This window comes from Neodiprion lecontei, chromosome 4 (genome assembly GCF_021901455.1).
Source record: "Neodiprion lecontei isolate iyNeoLeco1 chromosome 4, iyNeoLeco1.1, whole genome shotgun sequence".
Classification (NCBI taxonomy): Eukaryota; Metazoa; Arthropoda; class Insecta; order Hymenoptera; family Diprionidae; genus Neodiprion; species Neodiprion lecontei.
This window is the reverse complement of record NC_060263.1, coordinates 26169840-26186158: the sequence shown is the minus strand read 5'-3', so window position 1 is coordinate 26186158 and position 16319 is coordinate 26169840. Positions and strand designations below refer to the sequence as shown.

The 16319-nt window shown below is 38.6% G+C and overlaps 2 protein-coding genes across 10 annotated transcripts in view; one reads left to right on the top strand and one right to left on the bottom strand.

Annotated features, from left to right (window-relative positions):
• LOC107227717 overlaps positions 1 to 16319 on the top strand; it is an 87968-nt gene that overhangs the window by 45259 nt on the left and 26390 nt on the right. The window lies entirely within an intron of this gene.
• LOC107218608 (balbiani ring protein 3) lies at positions 5083 to 15999 on the bottom strand. Of its 3 annotated transcripts, none has more exons than XM_046736408.1 (5): positions 9710 to 9884; positions 8477 to 8753; positions 6673 to 6885; positions 6397 to 6567; positions 5083 to 6247 (listed from the first exon to the last, which is right to left on the bottom strand). In XM_046736408.1, exons 1-5 carry the CDS (start codon positions 9810 to 9812, stop codon positions 6235 to 6237), a joined length of 777 nt encoding a protein of 258 aa, XP_046592364.1. In that variant the 5' UTR covers positions 9813 to 9884; the 3' UTR covers positions 5083 to 6234. The 3 variants fall into 3 exon arrangements, with proteins under 3 accessions (XP_046592364.1, XP_046592363.1, XP_015512017.2); XM_046736407.1 differs by lacking the exon at positions 9710 to 9884 and adding an exon at positions 15680 to 15999 and having other exon boundaries at positions 5124 to 6247; XM_015656531.2 differs by lacking the exons at positions 5083 to 6247; positions 6397 to 6567; positions 6673 to 6885; positions 8477 to 8753; positions 9710 to 9884 and adding exons at positions 13310 to 13553; positions 13674 to 13886; positions 14433 to 14709; positions 15680 to 15894.

Genomic DNA, 16319 nt, shown 5'->3' with positions numbered 1-16319 from the left:
TCTCAGAGTTATAGCGAAGGCGAAGCGCTTTTTCTTATCATTCAGCCACCGGATAGTAATACGTAAACAGTATGTTACGCATTTACGAAATGTCGTTTTAGCGCAGATCCTTCATCTTTACAAAACGCCCTGTACGTGTATAATGCAGGAAATGATCACGTAGTTCGACTGGTGCTTCAGACCTGGACGCGACCCAACCTTGACAAATCATAAAATATTCATGACGAATTCAGTGGAACGCTTGCGGCGCTTTACACATGGGTTGTTCTAACTGTCGTAAAGGATTTCAACGGACCCTGTAGCTTTCCGTGCTCTGGATGGTCTCTCTATTCGCAAAGGAAATACGACGCCGTTCGTGGTCGTTGCTTTTACGATATGTATATATAGGCAAGTTGATCCTCAACGCCACGATTTCAGTTTCACAGGCAAACTTGCTAGGCAACGTCGGATATCATTGGCAATAAATTTTTCTCACCTTTAGTATGCGACTCTTCTTGAAATATAAGGTTCCGGAAATCGCGGAAGCACTTTTCTCGAATTTTTTTCAGCTGCTCGAGGGACACGACAAGTCATTGGCAAAATTGTAATCTGTCAATTACAAATTACAAATTACAAATATGAATACAAATTACGCAATTCGTAATTGAGAGGATAATAAGCTGCGTTTTACATTTGTATTTTTGTTTTGAGCAAAAAATCAAGTCTAAATTACAATTTGAATACGTTTCTTTATAATTCAAATCGAGGAAATACAAATTAGTAATTTATTTCGCTTCAATAACAATTTCTGCAACCAAATAACATTTTCATTTGGATCAATCGTACGATTCCCAAATGTGATTGATATCTTTATTCGATTGAATTAAAAGTTTTTTTTTTAATGTCATCGATCGTTGCATAAAATTTCTAATTTCTCATACCTCTGTGTTTACAACAGACATATACGCGAGTAGATGCAAGTATAATTTGTATTTTATTTCATCCTTATTACAAAATCCAAACGTAAGTTTTAACGTTTAATTTGTGGTTGATGAAATGCAAACTTTCCAACTATAATTCGCGTGCTACAAACGTTGAAATATAAAAAAAAACGACAACTTGATTCGTGCATCAATCCTTTCGCATACCGTGTAGGACAATTATCAGCGAGGTTGATCTTGTGCAGCTGGATTCTCGTGCAGCGATCGAAGTAGACAGTTGGTCTTCGGTAGTCATTAGTACCTACAGTGGATTCAGCCATGATATTTCGAGAGTCCCATTCCAAAGGGGTTGAATTAATAGGGTTACGTCCTGCGAGCGCGAGGGTGAAGCTCGGGGAAATTCTCTACGGATTTCCAAACTATTCTGCAGAGTTTGATGCGGCGTATCGCATCGCATTCAAGCGCTTTGTAAAACGTATTTAACGCGTAAATATCTCGAGTGTTTGATTTACTCTCGCTGCTCGTTGACATAGAAAACGAAATGGCAAAATGAACTCGTGCTGCGGAATTTGCAAATGAACCTCTAGCGATTCGACGTTCAATTCAAATCTGAATATTCGTTTGCGATTTGTAAATTATTCGAATGATTTAACGAATTTGACACGATTCTTGACTTTGTTATCTATCGAGTCGACTCTCGTGAACACACGTAACTTTTTTAGCATTTTTTATCCATTTTATATCCAGTATTGCAATGATGTGCGAACTTGTTTTCTGATTTCAATGATGAAACTACCGTTACGATTGTATTATGTTATATTGTATTATGGAACCTACAGTGGCGGAAAAAACGATCATAAAATATGATGAAACCGAAGCTAATCGAGTCAAGTCTAATTAAAAAAGTTCCTGTAATCTGGAATGAAATTTAAAAACACTTAATTTCAGGTGTAAACACCTTTTCATATCAACAATGTCAGAAAAACCATATTCGTCTACTGTTTTTTCACTCGATAATTCAAATTTCTCGTTCGATTCTGACTACAAAATTAATTAAAAAAAAAAAATCAGTTCGTATCAGTTAATGTATGTAATGAGATGTTATAATTTCTACCTCTGTCACAGCAATTTCTTTTGTTGGATGCCAATCCGTCTCTTATGTGTATATCTACCTACACAGTTTCAATTGAAATGTTCCTTTTTTCCTCTAAATTCCGTCGAAACCGACTTTCTTCGAAACAACGAAACAACGCAATTTCTATTTGAGATTTTCGATGCGGTTCTCGCAGATCTGTCTAGCCGTTCACCCCGTTCATCCGTTAATCCGAAGAGAGTGAAATGTCTCTCGAATTCGCGACGTATACAACGTTAGTTTCGCGAATGCGTCCAAAATTTGAAAGGACCCAACCGGCTGCAGCTACGAGTAAGAACATAAGACAGGGTACGCAAGGATTAACAATTCAAACAGAGGAGTGCAAAGCCGCGAGTTTAGCCCTGGGTTTTCGAAGGGTTGAAACTCCGGAGAGTGCGAAGGTTGGAGGGTGGAGAACGAAGACGCGTTTAGATCATGATTCGGGAGCAGGCAGAAGCCTCGAGCTTTTGCTGCCTCGTCCATTCTTTCTTCAGCGATGCAAAAACTCGCAAGGAATTTCCCTTTGCAGGGCAGACTTCCCGGCGCCAACAAATTATAACTTCTCACTTTCCCGGCGAAGCTATTAGTTTTGCTCACAGTTTGGCAAAGGGTACATAATTGAATGCTCCCTCTCTCCCTTTTTCCCCCCTCGCTTTCAACCCCGCTTTTTGGGGCAGCGAGTCGGCCTCGAAGCAACGTACGCAACGCCACGTTTCTCCGAAACCGTCGCCATTACTCTAGGATACTTATTTCCTGTGCAGTTCACCGCCGGAAACGCACCGCCGGTTAGGCGAACAGGATTGTATCCGGAAATTTTTTAATCACGCTTTTTACTCGAAATTAGTCGATTCTTTGTCGAAATTATAGAGATTTGGAATTGGTTTAATGATCGTACAATTAACAACCGCAAATTCCTTGGTCACTAATCGATGTTGAATTTAATTTGTGTAGCATAAATTACACTAAAGTGACAATTTTTGAAATTATAATAACTGAAAAAACATACAACAAGCTTCCTTAAATGATTTCGAAATCGCAACTTAATCTTTCAGTTCGCGGTACCAAAACTTTGCATAGAAAAGATTGAAATATTTTTGTCTTTCATTCGAAATGATTTGAAGAAATTTAGTTCCGTTGACAGAAGATTTGGTTCTTTGTATAGTAAGTCCAAGATTCACTTACATAATAACACAATTTCAGCTTTTAAAGAACTAAACATTCTCCGAGTGCATCCTTGTTTTTTAGTTCGTTTATTTAGTTTACGTCTCCTTTCGATAGATCAAAATAAATAAAATCACACGGAGGTTGATACGTGTGCGAGCCGATGGACGTGTTACATCGAATACATTTTTAAAGACCGAAGTTAGGTCGACGCTTCAGAGATGTCAAACTTTTTCGAAGAGCTGTTTGACGGCTCAAACTCCGCAAAAACTTTCGGCATCGATTCGGTCGGTTGACAGTTGACGTTGTTAAAAAATGAATAAAAAAGAAATGTTACATGATTTCACGTGACTTGAGGTATGAACATTGGAATAATAAATTAGGGAGACTTATTACCGAGTGAATCGAACTGATTTCAACAACGGTTAAATGTATAAGGCATGCTTGGCCAAACAAGCTAGTCTTTCTAAAACCTTTCCAAATTATTCGAATTTTAGTACCGCTCGAGAAAGTTTATTGTGAATATTTTTCAAATTCTCAAAGTGAACCTTTTGGGAGGGCGAATTGAAAAAAAAATTATTCAAACAATATGAAAACTGTGAGTTTCAGCAAACACATGAGAGACCAAAAAGGTTTCAGTTATCGGCTGTCTGTTCCAATGCATTCTTGATTTAATAATTTTATCTGTCACATTTAGGGCTTTTTTCGTCAAAAGTTACAAAAAAAGTATTGTATTTGTGGAATATCACTGCATATTTTAATGGCCTGAAGATAAAAAAATGACAAAAAGATTTCTCGACGAGTGCTTTGGTATACCAGAGCAGAAAAAATCAAAAGGTATTCCGTTCCGTTTTTATTGTATATGTGCGAAATTCTAGAAACATACCGAAGTCTGTAAGATTCCTCGTGGTAATCGGTAATTGACTCACGAATAAAATAACATTTCGCGCATGAGGAAATAAAATCCCGTCTATAAGCTAGCTAAAAAGAAATATTACCGAAATTAACATCTTCTGCCACCTTGTAAGTGGAAATTAAAACAGATGTAGGGTATCTTCCGATCCGTCTATAATGTTGAAATTAGTCAGGTACTTCGCAATGTCAGGGAAATATGCTTTCAGGAGTGATAATTTATACCTAAAGTGCTCCGGGAAAGTTTTATTATGTATTGTACATAGTATAATACATACGTACAGAAATTGATTCTGCCCTGGTCTAAGGTAAAGTCTACGTATATACGTATATACTATACATTATATATTATATATCTATAACAGGTACATAGTGGAGCTGGTAGTGAAATTTAATTAAATTTAAAGTAAACAAGTTCTTAAAATGCGAACGAGTATGAGAGATTCTTCATTCGCTCGAGGCTAAATAGGAAATTTAATAACCTATTTATAAATTCTCTAGAAAATTCTCTAGAGAAACTACTTTCGGTTAATCAGAAGGGGAAATATCGACGTGCACTTGAAGTCAACCGTTCGGAAAATAAAGCACCGGCCGCTTCTGGGATAACAAATTTTCAAAAGTTCTCGCAACTTACGGTGAAATGTGTCAAAATTTATGAGAAGTAATGATAATTCTCTATTGGGAGGAAGCGATGCGTGCTCTAGCTATTTTGAATTTCGCTAATTTTTTTCCTTGCAAAATCAAAACGTTTTCAAAGTTTCAGCAGGATGAATTTTTTTTCACACGTTTGTTTATATCGATTTTTCTTCATCCAGTTGAACGATGAATTCAATGAAAAGTTACAAATAATCTGTCAAACTTTCGGAACGTTAGAATAACGTTGAAATTGTTGTTCAATTATTGTACAATAATGTTGGGATCAGAAACGATTTTTAATTAATTTAAGGCTGTAACGTATAATCGCACTTTTGTTGTTTTTTCATTTCTCACCATTATTCTCTATCCTTTTACATTTCAGTGAAATTCTTCGGAAATTGGCGTGATTAAACGTAAAGTTGTATAATTCTTTTATCATTGATCGTTGAATCTGCGGGATTATCGAAGATTAAACGCACCGTTATGGAATACGCGATGGCAATCTATTCGGAGCGTATAAAGGTCGGAGTATTACTTCTACTAATTCGAGCAGCAATTATAGTTCGTAAAATTTCTCGCTATTCGTGAAACCCTTTGAAGTACAATGATGGAGGAAATTTAAAACGTTTTCGCTCGAACCACGACAGATATAATTGACAGTGGATCCGTATAAACAGGGTGACCATTTTTCAAACCACTTTGGCAAACGGAAGAAAAGACAATCGGAAAAAATAAATAAAAATAGCATCAATTTTAGGGTGCAAAGTAATATGGCGAAAGAGCTCACACGAAATTAACCCTAGAAGTGACGAGGGTCAAAATTGATGGATTTGGTACGAAGTGCCCTCTGGAAAAAAATGAGAGGAAGGAATAACCTTTTAACCTCTGATACAATTACACTGTGGTATAACTGCCGACATTATTCCAATGATAGTACAAAAAATGTTTCGTCCTAGTGGGGAAAAAGTGCTTTTGCTTGCACTCCGCTATGAGACTAAAGCTTGTTAACCACGCTTTTGTCACACAATATTCGTCTTCGGGCCACTCGTCGTGAAAAGACCTACTTTGCATCCTCGATGTACAATCTATTACCTCAACCGCTTGTTTCTACTCCTAGGATCCCTTTTTTATTCCCGTCTTTTAACTTTAACGATTAACTTTTATGAAATGGAAATTATATTCCAACATGAAACTCGGAATGTTTTCCAGGGATCTGTATAGTTACGTGCGACCGAGGTTTTTTTTTTTTTTTTAAACACATCATATTTGTTCGTTTGCACAAAAGTTTTGTATTCAAGTTTTTCCTCGAGCATGATAAAACGATATCTTTCACTTGTGAAAAACAAATAACAATATTGCTTGAAATTATTTTCATTACAAAACCAAGAAGAAGCTTATCAAGCAAAACAACGGCCACTTGCGGAGAAGTAAAGCCACACCGTATAAACGCAGGGAGACTCGTATGGGATTATATCATTGAACACACCTGAAATCGAATAAATGTGCGTAAATATCTAGCATTGATCATAGAAATTGTTGATGTAGCGAATCTGAATTGAAGCCATTACACTGCAATCGCTCGATGACATCGCGGTAAAGATTCTCGGTACACAAATTTGGAAGAATAATACTCACTTGCAGTGAGCTTTGCTCCATCTACGTCCAATCGTACATTTCATCGGCAACATCATGCACTTGCAGCCGTCATCTTCATCCCACCACATTCCTAATTGTTTCTGGCATTCGGTACTGTTCTTTTTTTCGTCCTCGTGCTCATATTTGCGATTCGGTAGTTCATTCATACACCTGTAGATTGGTGTTTTCCGTAATAAAATAGCGATTCCAGTAAACACAGATCGGCAACATTAATTCAAGACCTTCAGCTTTCAAATTTGGGATGATGATACTCACGCGCAGTGAGCTTCGCTCCAAATCCCTTGAGTTGAACATGGCATTGGCATCAGCATGCACTTGCAGGAACAGTCGTCTTTATCCCACCGCATTCCTTCTTGTTCTTCGCATTTCATTTTGCTCTCTCTTTCTGCCTTGCACTCACATTTGCAACTATTCTTATCGAACATTTGTCGGTCGTTGCAGTCCATCTCCGTTGCTTCACACTTACACCTGCAAATTGGTATTTTCCGTAATAAAACAGTAATCAGCTGCCGCGTCAGCAACGGTTGTAATTTTTGCTACAAAATACATACGAAGTTGAGAACTTGATACCGATCAAGAATTTCCGAACGGAAAACGCGGTTTGTTGATAACATCACAGTCTCGATATACAGAAAAAATAAGTCTTTATCATCTGTACAACATTAGTGGCTCGGTGGGATTTTACATTTTGAGCCCGCACGGAAAAAAAAAACCAACTTGGGTGTAAATTCGCACCCTCAACTCATAGATAATGCTAAATACCCAACGAGAAAAAAAATTCAGGGTGCTAATTTACCCCAAGTTGGAGTAAATTATCTCCTTGATGGAGAGAAAACTGTTTTCGCTATCAAACGCCAATTCCCTCATGGCAAAGCGCGCTATCGGCAAACTGTTATAAACTTCACGCTGATTCACAGTGCAGGCGAATGTTTCTGTTACACACATTCCATGTTCATGTTACATATTTCCGTTCATTCATAATCCATTATATTGAAAATCAAATCGAATTAAACACATTAAAAAATCGTTTCTTCGCCAAAAATATGATGAAAAGTATTCTACTGGTAAACGCGTCGCACAACGGGGAGGAGATTTTTTCTAAACATCGAGCAACTGCATGGAACAACTGTGCTGGTCGGTAATGGACTACTACTATTTCAGCTACTTTTTTACACCTAATCGTCGGCAGGACTCTCAATATTATAGAGAAAGGTGAAAATGCGTAAAAGAAGTATCTTTTCCAACCGATAGTGAATGCATCTACTGGTATAGAATCTCGGTCTTTGAACCAAGAAACAAATCGAGTGCATTTATAGTTCGTTCTAGTCGCTTGTAGCTCTACGAGTATCTCTGCAGGTTCAAATTTTTTTCGTATTCCTTCAAACGCACTGTTCTCATAGTTTTTAATCTGTTTCTGGTTCCCGTTTTCTAGATTCAAAATCTGCCTATGAACTTTCCTTGGATGAGATGTAAGAGGCGAGAATCCAAATCTGTCGCCTCTCACACCACGTCCATATCTGTTTTGCCAGATCACTTAGATTTTTTAACCGAATACCGCTCATGCGGTTGATATAGCAACTCGTGGCTGTGTTGCCAAGTCTTAATAATATCGCGGTACTAATGCCGAAAGAGCGTGATCGCTATACTTACCCACACTAACTCGATACGCCCTTTTGGCATTAGCACCGCGATATATCGCGTTCTAAGGATTTCATTCATTTATTTTCTTTTCCTGTCTTTTATAGTCTTCTCGATCCTCAGTTGATTATTTTCTTGGTCCGATGATGTGCTTCTGCTACTTTTTTTACCCATTTTTTTGGGTCCGTTTTGCCCAATCGTTGTGGCTTGTTGGCACAAAGAATAATGACGAGAACTATATCTTCGCGAGTTGGTGGACAAAAAATCTTTTCTTAAATAATAGCTTTAAAACTGTGGCGATATCGGTATAAAGCAGCGGTACAACGAGATGATCCAGAGGAAGAGGCGTGCAATACAACTCCGTCTACATCGAAAGCGAACACTTGACACACATCAACGTTCGAAAATGATTAATTCTCACCTGCAACTGACGTGTTCTTCGACCCTCACGACAGCGCACCGCTTCATCCACCAGCGGCCGTACAAAAGTTTCACATCAACGTAAACTTCAGTTATCCTTGTTTCTAACGGCTCACAGGATAAGCCAGTCCTACAGTTGCCGTCGCATCGTTTAACGGAAGCTATCGGTGGCACGTACCGATAACCTGATGTGGGTTTCAGATCAACGAGGGTATCCTTGACTTGACACATGCTGGTTCTGATGGTTTGCGCCATTGCGCCTAGCGCCGTTTGACAATCTGGAGAGAAAAAAATTGAAACCTTGAGATCGTAAGTCTGCCCTCTGTCCCTATTATAGGTTTATTCATTAAACAGAGTCTTTCGGATATTTGAAGTGAGATTGTTCTCGTAATTATCGCTGGCAAGTTCTTGCGCGCTCTGCGTATTCCATAAGACATTCGGATGAAGTTTAGAAATCGTGGAAGAATTATTGACTCCGACACCTGATAATATTGACACTGGCCGGCCATGCTCCCAACGAATCGTCGGAATTGAGACGTGATATTATTTTTGAACTGACCCTCACACCAAAGATTTCTTATCCTTCCTGCAATACTGATACTCTAAACTTGAAGTCACGTACGGAATACAATTTGGTAAGAAAAGAAAATGTCATTCGATTCGCGGCTCACTCTTTTCGAGTGGCCATCGATGCTGTACAAAATTTACGTTAAGGTGAGTTTCCCACACAAAATTATTCTGTAAATTTAAATCAGCCAAATCTCAAAGCGACTTTGCGAAAAAATATTTTCAATGGGTGAACAATTCACGGGTATCAACTATTTTCGGAAGAAAAAATTACTCTGAAGCAACTCCAAGTTGTGTAGGTTATAGATCTCCATGCTTATACAATCCATGGAGCTGCTTCACCCACCTGGTGTAAGATTATTCCAGAAGAGGACTCCGTGTACAGATTACCGGTTGGATTTTTTATTTTCTCAGTTTTTGTTTCATAGATTTGCTTTGAATAGCAGGATTTTGTGTGAAATAATAACGTGAAAACGTTATCTTGTCCGTGATAATATCGTCTAGGATCGTTTCGTCCGGGAGGGATTTGTGTAAAATTATTTTGTTCCAAATCATATTGTGTACGATCAATTTGCGTAGAATATCTTCGTGCAGAACCGATTTATGTAGGAACAGCGCATACTCGCTATTTTTCTATTTTTATCGGGATTGAAACTGTGGAACTCACCAATGTCCACGTGCTTCCCGTACGTAGACTCGATCACGTGACATTGGGCGATTGTCAACACCGAAACGAAAATGCAAAAACCAAAGGAACCGATCAAGTTCATTATTTGTGCTGAGTAATCCGTAGATGGAAATAACAAAAAACTATTCCGCAGGACTGCGACTTGATTCGTACGAAAGCTCGTCGAGCTCTGTGCTTCGGACCATTTCATAACTCTCGACGTTCTCACGGCAAACCCTTGAAAAATTAAACCGCTTATACCACCACCTACCCGAGAAACACAAATGTGGTCGCTTGGAGAAAAGTTTGATAATCGCGAAGTGTATTACCTTCCGCTTGATTGTGAGCAGTATGGTTCCTTATCCTCCTAGGATGTGGTCGTCCTCTGATTACACTGGCCTGCTAAAAAATACTCTTTTTTCTCCTTATTATTATGTGTAATTATAACTGATTTGACGCTCATGAATCGAACATAGTATCAAAAAATAAGTACCGCGTATACTTTTCATGTAATTTTTTTCAAGGGATGGGGGCGGCGGGAGGAGGGGGGAGTACAGCTCTTGAGTAGACTTTTTTCTCAAAGTAAACGAAAGCACTTAGAGCAAGTTGAGTTTTAAGGCTTTATAATTTGTAATTCAAGAAAATCTTAGATTTTTGTAATTGAAATTAATAATAAAATGGCGGCATGGCGCATATATGTAACAAACGACCATGTTTTCAATCCGGTGGCGCAGATTTCTCAGTCAATTTATATCCGAGCGACATGAAATTTTGACAGAATCTTCAAATCTTGTCTATCGATCCGAGCTCGTGGCTCGAAAACTTGATGCGTTTTTCTCATTTTCACGATTTCTTGCAACTCTGGATGAATCGAAAGCGAACACTGACACACGTTAAGGTTTCAAAGTGATTAATTCTCACATGCTATCGCATCGTTTAACGGAAACCTTCGACGGCACCGATATCCTGGCATGAGTTTCAGATCAACGAGTCGATCGTGCGCGCTTTGCCGGAGCTGCTTCTTATGATTTCCGCTAAATAGCGAATATGCGAGCCACAATTAGCAGACAAAAAAATTAAGTCTCAGACCTTGAACTTATCTTGCTTTCTGTTACGGCTTCAAAACACTTCAAGAAATATTGCATGATAATCGCCGACAAGTTTCTACACGAACTACGAGATTAAAAAGACAATTAACCGATCCCATAATTTCAGAAATATTGCAAGAATTAAAAACTCCCATATTAATTATGATACCCGTAAACTCGAACGAACCCGATCTTCATCGAATAACAAAGTCTGATCCGATTTACAGATCGCCGTTGTCACGTTTTTATTGACATTGGAATTGTTTAACTCACCAATTTCCTCATGGGCGTCGTAATCGGCGTTGCGCTTGGACTGGATTTTTTCGCCATGAGCGATTGTCAATGCCGCGAGTGAAAAATGCAAAGTCATGACGGAACGAGGATCATGTTTTCTTCACCGATCTGAAGATGACGAAGACTCTGAAATATGTCGCGGTATTGCGCTTTGACTCGTCAAAAAACTCGTCGAGCCTGCTTCCTTTTATTTGCAACGGACGGTTTCACAACTATCCATGTCCTAACGTGGAAAATACCAATGTGGTCACCAGGAAAACGGTTCATTTTTATCAGCTTCTTTTGAAGTAGAAGGTTTCTTACTTATTCCTGTAGGTTGTGGTCGACGCAATCAACTTCTACCGATTAATTATCGTTAGCAAAATTCAGATTATATTCCTACTCCTAATACAGGACGATGAATTTGGATGAGACTACGATTGTAGCGTGCGACTATGTTTATTTCTCCAGTTGACATCAGTGTGGTTTTTTATATCATTGAATAACATCGGACCTGGGTTTTCACCGATCGAAAACTTTCCATAGCGCTGAAAACAATTGGACGCAAAACTATTTCGAGTTGGAACCAATTTCAAGTAACGATCCGAACGAATATTCAAATTTGTGACAGTTTCTCGAGCATTGTCAAAAAAGGTAGAACTTTGCAAAGGTTTCGATGTTTCGAACTTGAAAGTGATTCCGTATGAAAAGTTTCAAAGAAATTAATATGAAGTTTCAGAGTAGTTGCTATATTTTGAAAAGTTTTCAACGATTCACCTAAAAAACGATAAGATCCGAATTGCCGAATTCGACATGGAATGCCCCATATGTACAATACCCTGCAAAAGAGAATATGAAGAAAAAACTTATTTTTATACCATAATTACTAATGCTGCTGTCGCGTTACCGCCATAATTATTCCAATGAATTGATATATTCATTTGAAAGCGGCACTGATTGATGATTAGCTTTGAAATTCGAGATGGTAATACGTAATTGCACTACTACTACTTTTATTCCAGTAATGACCGTTAAGGAGTACTCGTGCAGGTTAATGGAAAATGCCAGGCTACGTATTTATTGATCGGGCCCAATACGAGGTACAAGTTGAAAACGTTGTCGCAACTTTATTTGAACTTAAAAAGTGAAGCATCGGGTATACAAAAAATTAATACGAGATTCAGTTTTTTCGCTTTTACCGCACCGTTATACTTCGACGGGGCAGTGGTTACATATTTTCCTAGATAGATTTGGTACATTTATAGGAAGATAATGCATAGGAGGTGAAAATGAGTATAATTTGTACAAAACACGGTCATTGACGGGATCTTGACTTTTGAGTGAAGAAATGTTTTCAAAATTGAATAACGGTATTTCAGAACAGTAAATATCAGTGTAAATAAATGCGCAGGCAAATGTTTCAGCTAGGAATACATAGGCAAGCTTTGACTTGTTTGGAACGTTATTCATGCTTGACTATTTTTTACTTTCGTTTATTTATAATTCTTTGCATTTAGAATAAAACTCAATTGGACCCATTCGACGGGTATTTTTATTGAAAATCTATGTTTCGGAGAAACGTTATCTCACCCGTTAGTAATTTCGTAGAGTATTCGCATGAAACGCACAAAGGAAAAGATATTCAATCGAGATCTAAGGCGTTCCATTTGCGACGAACAGTGTTGCAACCACGGATGTCTTGTGGAGAAATTATCGACACCGTGTGAACCGCGAGATGTAAACATACGCATGGTTTCCCTAAGGGAACAGTTTAATAATTAATCGCTAAGTTTATCCACGTAGCGTTAGTATGAATCACGCGTGATTATTTCTGCGACAGCGCATAGGAAGAACATCGGAGTAGGGAAAAGCGCGCGTTTACGTCTGAGAACGAGAAAGTGGTTTTTTTTTTTTATTGTACTTCTCTTGTGAAATTGAAATATGGAAACCACGCTTTTTTCACACAACGTGTCGCGTGCACCGTGGATGCAAAGCTTTCTTCGCCCCGTGTATTTGCGATATTCGTCTTCGGCCCGCGCATCGTAAAAAGACCTACTTTGCGTCTTTGATGCACAATCTACTGCTCAAACCGCTTGTTTCCAAGTCGAAGGTCTCTTCTTTATCCCCGTCGGTTGTGGTTGATGCGACCAACTGCTGACTGCCTTTTATAAAATTCAAATTATATTCCGTCAAACTCAGAATGTTCTTCAGGGAATTGTATAGTTATGTGCGACGATGCTTGTTTCTCAAAATGACATGATATTTATTCGTTTGAACAAAAGTTTTTCATACAAGATTTTCCTCGAGCATAATAAAACGATATCTTCGAATTGTCAAAAATAAACGACAATACTACTTAAAATTATTTTGACTACCAAACCAAAAAGAAATTTATCAAGCAAATAGATGGCCTCTTGCGGAGACGTGAAGCCAAACCGTCGATACGCAGGGAGACTCGTATGCGATTATGTAATTATTGACACCTGAAATAGAACGAATGTCCGTGAATGTGCAGCATGGATGATAGAAATTGTCAATGTAGCAAATCTGATGATGTCTCCGTGAAAATTCTCAGTACATAAAGTAAGGATCATAATACTGACCTGCAGAGAGTTTCGTTCCAATACCGGTTAGTTGAACATGGCATTGGCATCAGCATGCACTTGCAGGAACAGTCGTCTTTATCCCACCGCATTTCTTTTTGTTCTTCGCATTTCATTTTGTTCTCTGTTCCTGCCTTGCACTCACATTTGCAATTACTCTTATCGAACATTTGTCGGTCGTTGCAGTCCCTCTCCGTTTTTTCACACATACACCTGCAAATTTGTGTTTTCCATAATAAGACAGTAATCAGCTGCCGCGTCAGCAACAGTTGTAATTTTTGCTACAAAATACACTCGGCGTTGAGAACTTGAAACCGATCAATAGGAAAAATAAATCTGCATCGTCGCTGCGACATCAATGGCTCGGTGGGATTTCGCGTTCTGAGCCCTTACGGAAAAAAACACAACTTGGGTGTGAGTTCGTACCCTCAGCTCAAAAACACTGCTAAATGCCCATGAGAAAAAAGTTGAGGGTGCGAACTGCCATGCAAGTTGGGAGGTTTTCGCCGAAAATATGATGAGAAGTGTTTCGCTGCTGCACGAGTCGTACAACGGGGAAGGAATTTTTTGTAAATCTTGAGCAATTATACGAAACAACGTGCGTATTAACATTCCAAAATATCGATTCAAATTCCGGAGTTTTTAGACGGTGCCAAGACTTTTCTGCGTTTCTCAAATTCCTGAAATTCCCTATAACTCCGTACACCTTGAAAGCGAACACTTGACAAACATTAACGTTCGAAAATGATTAATTCTCACCTGCAACGGACGTGTTCTTCGACCCTCACGACAGCGCACTGCTTCATCCCCCTGCGGCCGTACAAAAGTTTCAAATCAACGTGAACTTTAGTCATCCTTGTTTCTAACGGCTCACAGGATAAGCCAGTCTTACAGTAGCCGTCGCATCGTTTAACGGAAGCTATCGGTGGCAGGTACCGATAACCTGATGTGGGTTTCAGATCAACGAGGGTATCCTTGACTTGACACATGCTGGTTCTGATGGTTTGCGCCCTTCCGAATTGCGCCGCTTGACAATCTGGAGAGAAAAAAATTGAAACCTTGAGATCGTAAGTCTGCCCTCTGTCCCTATTATAGGTTTATTCATTAAACAGAGTCTTTCGGATATTTGAAGTCAGATTTTTCTCGTAATTATCGCTGGCAAGTTCTTGCGCGCTCTGCGTATTCCATAAGACATTCGGATGAAGTTTAGAAATCGTGGAAGAATTATTGACTCTGACACCTGATAATATTGACACTGGCCGGCCATGCTCCCAACGAATCGTCAGAATTAAGAAATGATATTATTTTTGAACTGACCGTCACACCAAAGATTTCTTATCCTTCCTGCAATACTGATACTCTAAACTTGAAGTCACGTACGGAATACAATTTGGTAGAAAAAGAGAATGTCATTCGATTCGCGGCTCACTCTTTTCGAGTGGCCATCGATGCTGTACAAAATTTACGTTCAGGTGAGTTTCCCACACAAAATTACTCCACACAAAATTATTCTGTAAATTTAAATCAGCCAAATCACAAAGCGACTTTGCGAAAAAATATTTTTAATGGGTGAACAATTCACGGGTATCAACTATTTTCGGAAGAAAAAGTTACTCTGAAGCAACTCCAAGTTGTGTAGGTTATAGATCCCCGTGCTTAGACAATTCATGGAACTGCTTCACCCACCTGGTGTAAGATTATTTCAGAAGAGGACTCTGTATTCAGATTACCTCTTGGATTTTTTATTTTTTCAACTTTGTTTCATAGATTTGCTTTGAATAGCAGGATTTTGTCTGAAATAATAACGTGAAAAGGTAATCTTGTCTGTGATAATATCATCTACGATCGTTTCGTCCGGGACGGATTTGTGTAAAATAATTTTGTTCCAAATCATATTGTGTACGATCAATTTGCGTAGAATAACTTCGTGCAGAACCGATTTATGTAGGAACAGCGCATACTCGCTATTTTTATATTTTTATCGGGATTGAAACTGTGGAACTCACCAATGTCCACGTGCTCCTTGTACATAGACTCGATCACTTGACATTGGGCGATTGTCAACACCGAAACAAAAATGCAAAAACCAAAGGAACCAACCAAGTTCATGATTCGTGCTGACTGATCCGTAGATGAAAATGACAATAAATACTTCACAGAACAGCGATTTGACTCGTAAGAAAGCTCGTCGAGTTCTGTGTTTCTTTCCATTTATAACGGACCGTTTTATAACTACCGATGGACTCAAGGATAACCCTTGAAACCGCTTCCACCACTATTTGTGTGAGAAACACAAATGCGGTCGCCCAGAGGAAAGTTAGAAAATTGCGAAGTTTATTCTCATCCGCTTCTTTATAAACAGTGTGTTTCTTTTTTATCCTTCTGTGATGTGGTCAACGCATCCGTCTACTGATTGCATTTCATAAAATTGAAACTTTATTCCAACATGAGACTCAAGATGTTGTTGAATCGGAGGAAATACAAATCACAGCCAGAAAGGATGTACATCTTTTATGTCTAACTAAATAAGTGTGGATTTTCGAATTCTCAAATATCGTGAATCATTCATTTTTGGGAACTCAAAGTCTGACAAACTACCCAAAATATCAGATGAAAAAAATGTCTCCGTCCTGGGATCAATCCTGA